Raw genomic sequence first — 13,207 nt, forward strand, 5'->3', positions numbered from 1 at the left:
AAAGACAACCTCATAGGAAGGTTTTTTTTCCTTTGTGCAACTGGTAATGTTCCTGTCTGTTTGTCCTAAGACAGGTTACAGTGTCTATGGCTTCCTTATTTAGGAGCTTCTTTTGTGTGTCAACATCAGAATGTAAACTTATCTGCTGGGGAAGGGACAAGGCTGTGATTTCTCTCCATGCTCTATTTTTGGATTGTGCTTAGAGGATTAGTCCCATTATCAAGTGCAAAAAACAGCAGTTCAAATGTATCAGCCTATGATGCCTGAAAAATCTGAGCTTTCCATTGTACTTTAATAAGGGCTTTTCTCCACTGCAGGAGAGTAGCAGATTTAAAATTGCTGAACAAGAAGAGAGAGTTTACCTTGATCTAAGTTCAGATGGCTTCTGGTGGCTGAAGGAGAAAGTGTCATCCTCACAAAGTTTTCCTTCAGATGGACAAATCCACTGTGTGTTTCTCTCTAGGCATTGGATTAAAAACCTTAGGAGAGTCCCTTATCATAAGATATCATTGTAAGGGCACAAGAAAAGGCTGGGAATGATTGTTCTGCACATTGTGTTTCCCGGCTCAGTCCTTCTGACTCTCACTGTCAGGTACAACCTTTGCCATATGCCTGTCTGTCTCTTCCTCCTGACAAAAGTTGCTTAACCACTGAAGTGTGGAGCAAAAGCTTGGATAAAGAAACTGAATTGAAGCACAAATGTGATACTGGTTCCTAAGTCAGTATCTTCCATTTGTTGGAATACTGTGAATCCTAGTGAAACTGGAGCGCTGTTTGTTGTCCAGCGGTTTCAGTAGTGTACAGGAACAGGGATTCCTTAAACATGATGTTACTGTTAGTGAAGTGGTGCCAATATGGATTTGTTTTCCAGAGGATTATTTTTCAGACTTGCTCAGATGAGCTGTTTGCTGCAAGCATTTTTCCTAAAGAGGAGCTTTCAAACGTGTCTAAAGACTTCCAGTTCCACTAGGGAACTTTGCCTTCCATTTCTCAGATAAGGAGATGACAACCTTCAGAACAGAAACATTCAAAAGACATTTCCCACTTTGTCTTACTGCGCTGGTGGAATGTGCTTTTATATGAATAAATTCATCACCTGAAGCAGCTCTGATGCTGAGCACACTTCCAGTTCTATCACAAACTTAAAGGGATTCATCTGGCAAAAGGTGTGTCATGAGATGGGTGTAAATCCTGGCCTTTGTACTTAGAATGAGATTGGAATCTCAACTTTTCAATAGGGACTCTGTTCTTTCAAATAAGTATTTTTATGTTTAACCTTTTATAGACTGACTCAAAGCAGGGTGAGGTTAAAGCATAGTTTTAAATACGTGTCATAAAGCACTAGGAAATTACTTAATCACATGGTGCAGTGCAGCAGGGAAGCAGTGCTGAATTAGTGATGAATCCTGAGCTGAAGCACTTCTCCCTGTTACCTTCTGACCTAATCACGTCAGATACGTTTGTAACTTCTGATAATTCCTGGTCCTACAAAAGACAGGCTGTAACAAGGGAGTTGTTGGCTGATGCAGCTGTGGAAACAGCTTCTTGCATATCAGGGAAAAAGCTCTGCCAAGCTGGTGTATAACTGACCAGCACCAGCAATCATCCCAGTGCAATAATCAAACATAAGTACCCCCACCCCAGCATTCAAGATTCAGTAATTTGTAAAGAAATGGAAATCAGCCCTTTAAAAAAATAGTTATAAAATAGTTTAAAAATTTAGATAATTAATTGCACAAAAAGAAACTAGATCAGTACTGGGTTAAGTAAGAATCCTGCTTAAACCCCTTAAAGTCACCTTCCTCTGGCTTGGACTTGGGGAAATAAAAAGTAAACACAGCTGATACTATGGTGTTTTGTGACATTCTTGAAAGAGAAGTCCTAGGCTGGAGGTTTTCTGAGTAGATGCCGAGATTGTTGTGCTCACTTATGTGCAAGATCAACTCTGCTATTTGAAAAGGGGGTTTGGCAACTTTGTGCCTATAGATGAACAGCTCTCCTGTAACTCAATTAGCCTAATTGCTAACTGTTTGTAACCTTATTGGCCTGACCAGGGCATCCTCAATTACGGGAAAAACCCTCTCCTAATTAAAATCATACCGGTTATGTTGAAAACAAAAGATGTTTTCACTTTCATATTAAATTATGCTTTTGGGATTGCTTTCAGAGTGTTTTGTTCCCTTTCAGAAGTGTTGACAGACAACTGCTGCAGCATTCTTTCCAAATGATAAATTCCCCACAGTCTTTCAGGAGCCAGTTCTAATCCCATCTTGGGAAGCTGTTAGCTTTGAGCACCTTGTGTATGCTGCACCTGTGAACTTGGGCAGTTGGTTTTGTGTTCCAAACACAATATTGAATATATAGTGCAGTTAGCAGCAGCAGCAGCCTACCTGTGGGATGTAGTAAGGCTGACAGTCTGAATTGACTGAAGATACCCTTCGTCCTGTTTTCCATCCTGTGCCCTTTTTGAGGATCCTTTTCTTTAGGCTCTCAAGGACTCTCTGCTCTTCCTCTCTTGCCCTTGTCCTTACATCACCATGTAGGTGATGTAAATTTTCCTTCTTTCTTTTCCCACTTGAAGGGTTTAGTTTAGGTACCATTTCTGCTTAGGAACTTGAATAACTCTGTATTTTAATGATCTCCCTATTGATCCAGGGAGAAATTTGTGCTGGTTGGTATTCTGCCAATATCATCAACTTCTTCATTGTGTAAGTTTCATTTTGGGGAGTAAGTATTTCCTTTTGCTGTGGTGGTAAAGGTATCTTCAAAGCAGAGCCTTCTTTTTCAGACCCTAACAGTAATGAATGGAGAGATGGACAGTGAAATGTAATAAAACCCTGGAGTTCTCTGTTCTTAACAATCACATGTTTTGATGGCATCAGGAAGAAAAGCCTGTGATTAGGAAGGGCTAATTAGATAGGTTCAGAAGATCATCCTCAAAGTGACTTTTAACTTGAGCATTCTTCTTTGACAGCTTTTTGAGAGCCTGTGTAAAGAGATGGCATCAATTCAAAAGCTAGTTTGTCATGTGAGGGTTTTTTTCTCCCCCAGGTTGACTCTGCTAATGCTGGAAGAGTATTAGCTTCTGATGCAGCTGTTTTCCTGAAAAAGTCTGGATTGACAGATTTGGTACTTGGAAAGGTATTTAATGACAATTATTTAATTTATTTAATTATCCTGTCTTCTTGCTTCAGTTAGTATCCTGTTTAAATTAAAATACTTAGTAGTACTACAGGATACATGATCTTCCCTAATGTATTTTCAGTCGTTCTATCCAATAGTTTCCAACTTCAGAATCCTTGCTTATTCTACTATGTGTTTAGCTTGTGGTGGAAATTGAAGCGATATTTATATTTGTCATCACAAATAAGTGCTATCAGGGGAGTTAAGATGTGAACTTTCCTCCAAGAGGCCATTGTAAATGGAGGGAGGACTTGCCAGCTTCCTCTCCGTGCTGTGAACACTTTGTCTCTGTTATTTTTATGTTTTAGATTTGGGACCTAGCTGATACTGATGGCAAAGGTATCCTGAACAAACAGGTATGATTATTTATGTGGTGTATGACTCTAACCATTACCCAGCCTTGAAACAAGATGAAAGTTGAATTTTTTTGGTTCAGGAAAGCAGTTTTTCTAACAGATTTTTCTAACAGATTTTTCTGATTTTTAACTGGCTATGTAATTCCCGTTTGAGTGGAAGCTACAATAAATTAAACAGCCTTCAGCTGCCTCATCAGCTTTTCTCCAGGTTGTAAAATGGACTGATGTGTAGCTGTGCAATCTGCTGAGAAGTAATTTAAGGTTTAATGTACTGTATTTACTAAGAAGGTGACTTTTTCCTCATAATCTTGTAGGAAACAATGCAGAAATTAAAATTCTTGTAAAATCTTCAAAATTCTTATTTCTTTGATTTTGGTGGACTTGACATTAGTACATTATTTTTGGAGTTGTCCTTCCCAAGGTGTGGCAATGAGCAGTGTGGGGACAGACTTTATCTCAGTACTGCCACCACAAGCTCTAATGTGTGTTGCTGTTTGATTTGAAACATAGTTCCTTAAATAACAGTCCGTAGAGAGGGAACTGCTTCTTCCCATGGTAGGAAGAGGAGGAGGTTGTAATGCCTACCAAACAATTTTGGGGTATTTTGGGCTTCTTTTGGTTCATTTTTCTGTTTTCCTCCGCTTCCATCAACCATGTTTGGGATCAGCTGAGTTCCTCCAAGATAAATGGCTGTAATTGCACTTCAAATTTGCACTGTTCTGTCATAGAAGAACAGAGTGCTGAGAATGACTACGCTGGCCAGGAAGTTACCAATTTCTTGGAAAATTAATTGCAAAATTTGTCTTGCTGGAGTAATCCAGCAGTTGTTGGCTGCTGCTTTCTGTCATTTTCTGACCCCCTTTGAAGCCATGTGCAACTTTTCATATATACAGCAATACTAGAAAAGCTCTTAATTCTTCTGAAATTTTAGGGTTTTTTTTTAATTATATTTTTATATAATAAATCCTTCAAAATTTCTCTTTTTTCCCTGTAGGAATTTTTTGTGGCTTTGCGACTTGTAGCGTGTGCACAGAATGGATTGGATGTTTCCCTGAATAGTCTTAACTTGCCTGTTCCTCCACCAAGATTTGTAAGATTTCTTTTTTAATTGAACATATTAGTAAGAACTGCTTTTAAGTGAACAATTAGAAGGGTTTGATAGAAATACCAAACACTTCAGAGGGTGATGTTGTAGGGCAGTGGGGCCCTACAACAGAGAAAAATCAAGCAATGTGGAATAAGCTGCTACATGTTCTAGTGGGCATTTGAATATAAAATCGTGTATAATTTGAAGATATGTGATATTTGTTCTATTAGTGTTTTCCTTAATGGAATAAACATTTCAGATTTTTTGCTCTAAATTTTGGTATGAATGACTAAAATGCAGTTCTGGCTTTGAGAAGCACCTTCTCAAGTAAGGGGGTGGTTTTGCAAAGTCAGAATCATTTCTCTTTTAATGTGTTTGGTGGTTTTTTTCCTTGTTTTTCCTTAGACTGATACTAGTAGTCCTTTGCTACTCAGTGGAACAGCACCAAGTGATCTACCATGGGCTGTAAAGGTAAACTAAATGTTAGCTGTTAGCTAGAACTGTTACCTGCTTTGCAGGAAAACATGTCTTTCTGAGAAAAATCTAATGCTACATTTCTAAAGTATCATAGTTACCATTCCTGTCAAATCTGTAATTGGGCTAATCAACCTAATTTAATGAGAACACTTGACCCTTGGGAAATCTCTTCATGTTTAGAAATTTAAAATAAAGAAAAAAAAAGGGTTTGTTACCTGAAGCCATGAAAGTAATTGAAGAAGAAATCTCAGAGGGTTTTGATGAGTCTCTGACTTAAAAATAATATCTTTTTGATGTTTTCTTATAAGCATCAGGAACTGCAATGTGTGTTTATTAAAAAAAAGTTCACATTTTTGAAAGAACTACTGCTTCTTAGGCTATGAGTGTGACTGTTAGCATAAGTAATATTTTCTTTTGCCCCTGCAGCTGGAAGACAAGGTCAAGTATGATGCTATTTTTGACAGCCTAAATCCAGTGAATGGACTGTTGTCAGGGGATAAGGTGAAACCTGTGCTCCTTAACTCAAAACTGCCAGTGGATATCTTGGGACGGGTAAGAATATCTTTCTTCTTAATTGTCAGTTGACAAATAATGTGTGTGCTGCACTCAGCAGTACCTGTTTTTCAAACTAAAGATTTTTAGTGATGAGCCTAACTATTAAATAAGATCTTAGGTGTGCAACTATTAAACTGAAAAATAAAATTTCTGTTGCTATTTGGATAGATCACCTCCAACTGCAGTGTATCAGTTAACACTTGGGTCAGGGCAGGGTGCCTCTGTCTCCAATTTAAGAATCTCTCTGCTTTTGCATGGTTTATGTGAATTTACATTGCTCACTAATGCTGTTAATCTTAATAGAATTTGAGACATGGTAGAGGGAGGCTGTTCTCACATTTGTTTTTAATGAGGTTTTAAGTAGGAAACTGCAGCAGTTTAGTCAAAGATCCCTATATTCTGCTTTTTATTGGTAGGTGTGGGAACTGAGTGATATTGACCGTGATGGAATGTTGGATCGAGATGAGTTTGCAGTTGTAAGTATCTTCTACCTCTTGGGCTTTTGAAAGCCTGGTGGCAGGGTTTAAAATAGATGCACTGTGTATTAATTTATGACTGTGTGGTTCATTTATTATCTTTATTTAGAGTCTTTAATCAAGTTTTACTGCTGTTTAATGTTTCTGTCAATTTGTTAAATGTTTCTCAGTACACAGCAGTAACTTTCTTTGTGGGTTAAATGAGCCATTAAAAACTTACACCTGAGATCTGCTGTCCCATGAGACACTGAGTGTTTTCAGTGAGTTTTACCTTAACCTTCAGTATTTATAGAGCTTGAATGCCTCAAGGTATCCTTGAGAAAAGTTCATAGTAAGTTAGAATTTTAACACTATTAATGCCAGGACTGATGAAATAATGTAAGAAATGCTAAATAAGAGAAGGCCACAACAAAAGAATTAGCTGCTAAGTGGAGCAATTTGTGGAAAAAATGGTGATAAAGTGTTTGAAGTCTTCTTTCAAATAAAATTCCACAAGTACTGGTGCAAGCTTGGAGAATTATTTTAATGTTCTAAAAGATATTGATCTTCACTTGCTAAGCACTGAACCTCAAAAGAAAGTAGTAACGAAAAAAATTTAGAAGGCAATGAGCTGCATCAGTTGAGGGGCTTGTAAAGGGGAAACAATGAAAAAATGCTACAAAGTTATTTGTTAATTCTTTAGTCTCTCTCTCTATATGTATATATATTTCTAGTATCTTTATATCTACACACCCTTTTTTTTCTTGTTCAGGCCATGTTTTTGGTATACTGTGCTTTGGAGAAAGAACCAGTGCCAATGTCCTTGCCTGCAGCTTTGGTGCCACCATCCAAGAGAAAACCTCTCAGTGTTCCAGGAGCAATGCCATTAATTCCATCTTCCACATCCACCAAAGAGTCTCATCAGTCCTTGCCACCTGTAGGCATTTTAGCTGCCAAAGCACCATTAACACAGGTACAGTTCTGAAGTACTGGGGATTAGAAGATTTCTGCTCTTAATGCTGTGCTTCAGGGGCTGCCTGTATGAAGAGTCTTGATACAGGTTTTTAGTTTGCTTCTTGCCCTGTTGATTGGTTTTGGGAGGCTGATGGGAAGACCAGAAGAAGAGGTGTAAAATTTGCACTGTTTTACTTTTTCTAGATGTCTTCAGATCTAAACAGTTGGATAAAAGAATATTGTTTAGTACAGATTTTGAAGACATTTTAAAAACAAATTATTTCAAGCTCAAAAAAAGTAGTAGTCCAGGTACATATCTGTAGAGCACAAGTCTTCTGGCTGAAGACTGATTTGAATAAGGACAAATTCTCAAAACAAATTGTGGCAGTCATGTTATGTGTGTGCATGTGTGCAATTTGGAGAAGACATGAATTAAAATGGAACAGATAAATGCAAGCAATGAGAAAAGTAAACAAAAGGTCCAGTATATCCACCTAGACACAGGAGATTTGATTTTTGTTCTGAATGTGATTATTAAGCAACTTGATACTTCTTACTCTCCCCAGGCATCTTATTTAGTCTTCATCATTTTAGAGACCAGAATTTGGGAAATGTCTTTCCAAGCAGATTATAACTTATTCTATTAAAACTAAGAAAAAGAAATTGGTAAGGGTATTCGAGGTCAGAGCTGTGGTACTTAATGCATCAAATGCTGCTTGGACATTTGGGTACCCTTATTTGAGTAATCAGTAAGAAACTGGCATCTTAATTTTGGAAGTGCCAAGGTTTTAATCTGGAAATTTCCTTGCCTGAAGGTAAGTCTTGCTGTATGTATTGCAAAGCAGTGCCATTCTGAGTGAGTTTGTATACAGCACCATTTGGGAGTCATCTGTTAACTGGCTGTGTGCACTGAAATTAATTGGCATCCATACATGCACTGGAAGCCATTTTCACTCAAAAAACCCCAAAACATCTTTATATTAGCTGAGTGTTTTGAAAAATTGCTCAAGTAACAGAAATGTCTCTAATTCCCATCTTTACCTTGTTCAGATGTAAATTCTTCAATTTAGAATGTGCCAACTGTTAATGACCTGGACTCGGGCAGCTCTCCAGTCCCTCCAGCTAAAGCTCCCCAGCTGTGTAAAGGGTAATAAAATTGATAGAGCCAGACAGTCAGCAGGACTGTGACTGAGCACAGTGAGGAGCAGATGAGGGAGCAGATCCAGCCTCCATGGGATGCCTTTACTGCATAGGCAAAGAGGCAGAGCAGCGCCAAGCAGCCTTGGTGCTTCACTGAGGGAAATGCTTCACTTCTACTTTGGACTTGCTTGAGGATCTCTGCATGTCTATTTTGGAGGATAAAACTGGTTCATGAACTAGGCACCTGTATCACTTTTTTTAAAATCTCTGCTGTAGTCCTTGAATTACGTAACTCTGAACTGGAAACAGAGCTTGCCTATATCTTGCCTATATCTTAGTATTGTGGTTTTGGTTTTTTCCCTTCCATCCTCAACCCCCTTCAGTGGGTTGTATCGCCTGCAGACAAAATTAAGTACGATGAGATCTTTATGAAAACTGACAAGGACATGGATGGATTTGTGTCAGGTGTGGAAGCCAGAGAGCTATTCCTGAAGACAGGACTGCCTTCTGCTCTCCTTGCGCATATCTGGTAGGTTTTTCTCCCTGTGACAGCTGTGTAGATGATGGCACCGTTCTCGCTTCTTGCTCTGCTGACATTTCTCGAAGTGAGGTTTTTGTATATAATAGCATAGCCTTTGTATATTCAGTGGTAACTTACTTGCTTCTGCTTTGGGATAGAAATGGGTGGAAAACAGGTTTATGTTTGAACACAGATTTTTACAAATACTGCACTTCAGCTATCCCTGTGTAGTTAAGACATCATAAGATCATACATCACAGGTATTTAATCACTGCTCCTACCCATGTACTGGGAAAGGGAATTGTTTCTATAAAATTGTTAGCATGCAAGATTTATGTCCCATCCCAGTGTACGACTTGTCTTCCCTTACAGCTATGCATTCATTTAGCATTACATTCATTACAGCAATGCCTTCATGACACTCACAGCTTTTTTAATTCTTTCCCCACTATGTGTTGTTACAGGGGACTCTGATAGGAACAACTTTTTTCTTCCAAGTTATGGTTAACACAACCTCTAATTTAGGAAAATAAGAAAAATGTGAATAAACTTGTGTTGGCTGTGAAGGTGTTGCTAGTGATCTGCAGCCTTGATCGTGCCTTTCACCAGAGCAGAGCTGTGGGTCTCAACAAGCAAAGTGAAAGTGGCTGTGCGTGTTTGAGTGATGGTTCCTGTGTCTATATTGTTTTGTTTTAGAGAGGAGACACACGTTAGCAATTTTCACATTTGTAAATGACAGCAAGTACGCTAAATAGATAGGGCTGTACTTGGAGAAATGAGGATTTTTTTTTATTTCATGTGCATCTCTGTACAGGGCTCTCTGTGACACCAAGGACTGCGGAAAGCTTTCAAAGGAACAGTTTGCTTTGGCTTTCTATTTAATTAATCAGAAGTTAACAAAGGGCATTGACCCACCTCAGGCTCTGACTCCGGAGATGATTCCACCTTCAGACAGGGGTGTCAGTTTACAGAAGGTAAGGATGGGTTTGGCATTTTTGGTGTAAATCTCAAACAATGTTAACTTCAAAGGCTACACAAGAAGCAACCTCAAGTGCTGGCATACCTTAAGTTTATCATAATATCAGGAAGAAAACAAGTCTTTGGTGCAAAGAATTGACAAAAAATTTCCATCCGTATTTCAAAATGAAGCTGTCATTTATTACACCTGCCAACCAAGCGGAGAGATCTTATGTTGGGAAAGCATTATTTTCTCTTTTAAAAGAATAATCCTGCTGTTGCCCTTTTAAAGAAATTTTAGTTTCCATCAGAAATGACATGCACAAGTTCAGTGCTTTTCTCCTATTGTGTTCAGTTATCTTTTTCACATCCATCTTTTTTAATAAGTTTGGAAACAATGTGAACTAAAAGTTTAGAATTATATATTTGAAGTTTTAAAAGTAAATGGTCCTCCATTTTATACCTCACAGATAGTTTAGATATCTCCATAGTCTGTTGGTTGCCATCTATGTTAATCCAGCAGTAAACTGTACCTCAGCAGTTCAGTTTGTAGTTAATCAGAGTGGTAGAGGTCATCACAAACTCTTACATGTTTTGCACATCATGAAGTCTCATGTGAGTTACCTTTTCTTGGTTGTGCAATACATTGACCTAATTCTACAACTTTCTTAAACAGAATGAAAAATTCACACCTCAAAAAACGAAACTCAAAATTTGGCGCTACTTTTTTGAGTTTCTGTAACTGGTATCTAATTCGTTTTTACATTCTGTTTTTAAAAAGTAATTGCTTTATTTGCAACTCTACTAATCTTTTTTGTATGTTTGCTTTCCTTTCTATGTCTCTTTTCTAGTTTGGACTGTTTTTTCCATTCTGCACCACTCTGCTTTTCATCCTTATTATTCTGTCAGTTTGTTAACTCTGCTTTCTCAAGGTTAGAGAAACTTTGCTTTTCTAATATTTACTGTCTGTTGGTTTTATAATGAACATCCTTCTAAGACTCTCACATAGTCACTGAATTAGCTCAGCACGTCTCTCACGTGTCACCGTGTGTTGCGGTCTCAGGTTCTGCTGATTTCCAGTGCTGTTCATCTGGAATAACCCCGAGGTTCTCCCTTGGGCCCAGACCTCTGTGGCTCTTCCTGTTGCCTGCTTAAACTGAAAAGAGAAAACACTGTGTCTTCCTGGTGAAATTGCTGGGGAAGTGGTGACAGAGTAGTGGCCCAATGTGGCATTTGGCAGTTGTCATTGGGATTAATACCCATTGGTTTAGTAAAGATATTGCAGAAAATGTAGTGGTTAGGGCACATTAGATGAGATCAGTGTTTGTTACTGCTGTTCTGTGGGTGTAAATTGATTTTATAAAACTCTTAAAGACATCAATGTGATTTTTATTTCATTACTAACTTATATGATGAGTAAGAATATTGTGTAAGAAGGTAAGTTAGCTTTCAATTAGCTCTGTAAATCCTTTACAAGAGGTTTTTTTTTACTAAATTGAGCTGAACCTTCAGCTCATTTTGAGCTTTTTCAAAAGAGGTGTTCTCTTGTTGATATGAAAGAACTTTTTTGTCCAAGATTATTGCTCAAGATTTGAACTCAAAGGATAAAAACAGGAGGCAGAGATAGGCTTTTTTTGTTTTCTTGGTGTGGTGTGGCTTACATTGTGAAAAAACCCCAAAAAACCAACTTAGGTGTCGTCTTCTGAATTGGCCAATATAAAGGTGGTAGCAGAAATATCAGTAAGTAAAATGGTATTCCATTGTGGTTTAAAACTTGTTGCTGTGTTTCTTTACCTAGACCTGTTTGTAGTCACCACTTGCATTACAAGCCATGAAAATTAAATTTTTATGTAAGGTCCTCTCAAAGAATTTTGATAGGAATTTCCTTTTATTATGACTTTGAGTTGAAAACTCAAAGTGCTGTTTACATGCAAGTTGCAGTGTAGTAAATAGCAGCCTATGGTTCTAACGTCTGTCCTTGTTAACAAGTATATTGAAACAAAAAAATGTTGGCTTTTATGTTCCCCCCCCCCCACCAGTTCTCCTGAACAATTGAGAATAAGATTAACCTACATTTTCCTCAAGTTTGATGCTGGCATTAGTGTGCAGAATTTCTTTAACCGGTGAAAGAAGGAAGCCTGGAAAAAACTTTCCTTGCAGCTAATATTTCCATGTGTTCCTTCTATCCCTGTCCTAGGAGAAGTAAAAACTCCCATTGGAATGCCATGATCAGCTCTGCAAAACTCTTGTGTAATTCCCGTAGAGCAGAATTAAACATCATTGCTAGTTTGCCCATTTGAGCAGCTGTGCACTAACCAATTTAAGAATAACTGTATGGTTGGTTTTTAGTTGTTGTTTTTTTTTAATTCCCAGTTCATACCATTTGTGCTAGTAAAATATGCATGAATAGTCTGTAGCTCTGCAGAATAGTATTCTCAGCCACAGTGTGCTCACAGTTTAGGTTTTCATGGCTCTTGGTTTTTTTTTTTACTTTTTCAGAGTATCAGTCTGAGTAAGCACATGGTTAATAACGTCTTGATTAATCTGCAGAGAAACTTCAGCATTTAAGAACTTTTGTGTTATTTTGGGGGTATCACTTGCCTTTTAAAATTATATATATATATATACTTGTCCTCTGAATGTTGTGTTTGTGCTGGATGGCTTTATTTAAGACTTGAAGGAACTGATGTATTTATAGGAGGTAGCTACGTTGGCTGTTGCTTTCTAAGCATGCTCATGTTGTGACAAGGCATAGAAGAATAATTACAGCATTTTCTAATTTCTGTCTTCAGCATTTGTTCTCTACCCATTTATGTGTGCTTTTTTTTGAAACAAATAATTTGTATTACAGGCTTTGTCTTATAAAGATATTAAGTAAATGGGAACTCAATGGTGTAAGTTTCCCTGTGACTTTGTATTATCAAAGTTTCATTGAGTACTCTGGAGGTTCATGTTAAAGGAGCTCAGTATCCCTTAAAGCCTTGCAACTCAGTATCTGTACTCTGCAACGTGAGGATCACCAAGGTGAAGAAATATAAAAGTAGTGAGCAAACCTCTCTCAAATTAATTCCAGGAAACCAACTAAACGTTAGCTGTAAGATAAATCTAATTTTAGAACAAGTTCTATGGGTTTTTTTGTATGATCAGGTAGTCCTGTGCTTTTGTGGGGGGTGTCTTCAAGGGTTTGCAGGAGACTGACTCTCTTTGAATTGAACTCTCTCCATGCTTTGGCTGTCTGCTGTGTTCTGCTGATACAGCATCTGTACTCTTGTACTCTTGGGGGGTTTCTGAGATTGAAAGTTTGAAATACAATGCTACCAGCAGTTGTTACAAGAGGATAGCTCATGTTGCCACAAAAAGTAAAGTGACTGTAGTAGTTGGACAGCATAAGCTCTAGACTAACAGTGTTTACTTTTTATCTTTCAGAGTACTCAAGGACCGAATTCTGTAGCAGATTTTTCTGCAATTAAAGAACTTGATACATTAAACAACGAAATCGTGGACCTGCAGAGGTACGTAAAGG

At 37.9% G+C, this 13,207-nt stretch overlaps 1 protein-coding gene across 6 annotated transcripts in view; it reads left to right on the plus strand.

Annotated features, from left to right (window-relative positions):
- The window catches only part of EPS15 (epidermal growth factor receptor pathway substrate 15), a 67,777-nt gene that overhangs the window by 27,861 nt on the left and 26,709 nt on the right, over window positions 1-13,207 (plus strand). For all 6 annotated transcript variants that reach the window (XM_039556587.1, XM_039556588.1, XM_039556589.1 and 3 more), the window contains 10 exons: window positions 3,052-3,141; window positions 3,492-3,539; window positions 4,534-4,629; window positions 5,032-5,097; window positions 5,530-5,655; window positions 6,075-6,134; window positions 6,886-7,086; window positions 8,591-8,736; window positions 9,542-9,701; window positions 13,111-13,196. In XM_039556587.1, coding sequence (XP_039412521.1) covers window positions 3,052-3,141; window positions 3,492-3,539; window positions 4,534-4,629; window positions 5,032-5,097; window positions 5,530-5,655; window positions 6,075-6,134; window positions 6,886-7,086; window positions 8,591-8,736; window positions 9,542-9,701; window positions 13,111-13,196 — 1,079 coding nt within the window. The remainder of the gene's footprint in view (window positions 1-3,051; window positions 3,142-3,491; window positions 3,540-4,533; window positions 4,630-5,031; window positions 5,098-5,529; window positions 5,656-6,074; window positions 6,135-6,885; window positions 7,087-8,590; window positions 8,737-9,541; window positions 9,702-13,110; window positions 13,197-13,207) is intronic.

Source organism: Corvus cornix, chromosome 8, assembly GCF_000738735.6.
Source record: "Corvus cornix cornix isolate S_Up_H32 chromosome 8, ASM73873v5, whole genome shotgun sequence".
NCBI classification, from domain to species: Eukaryota; Metazoa; Chordata; class Aves; order Passeriformes; family Corvidae; genus Corvus; species Corvus cornix.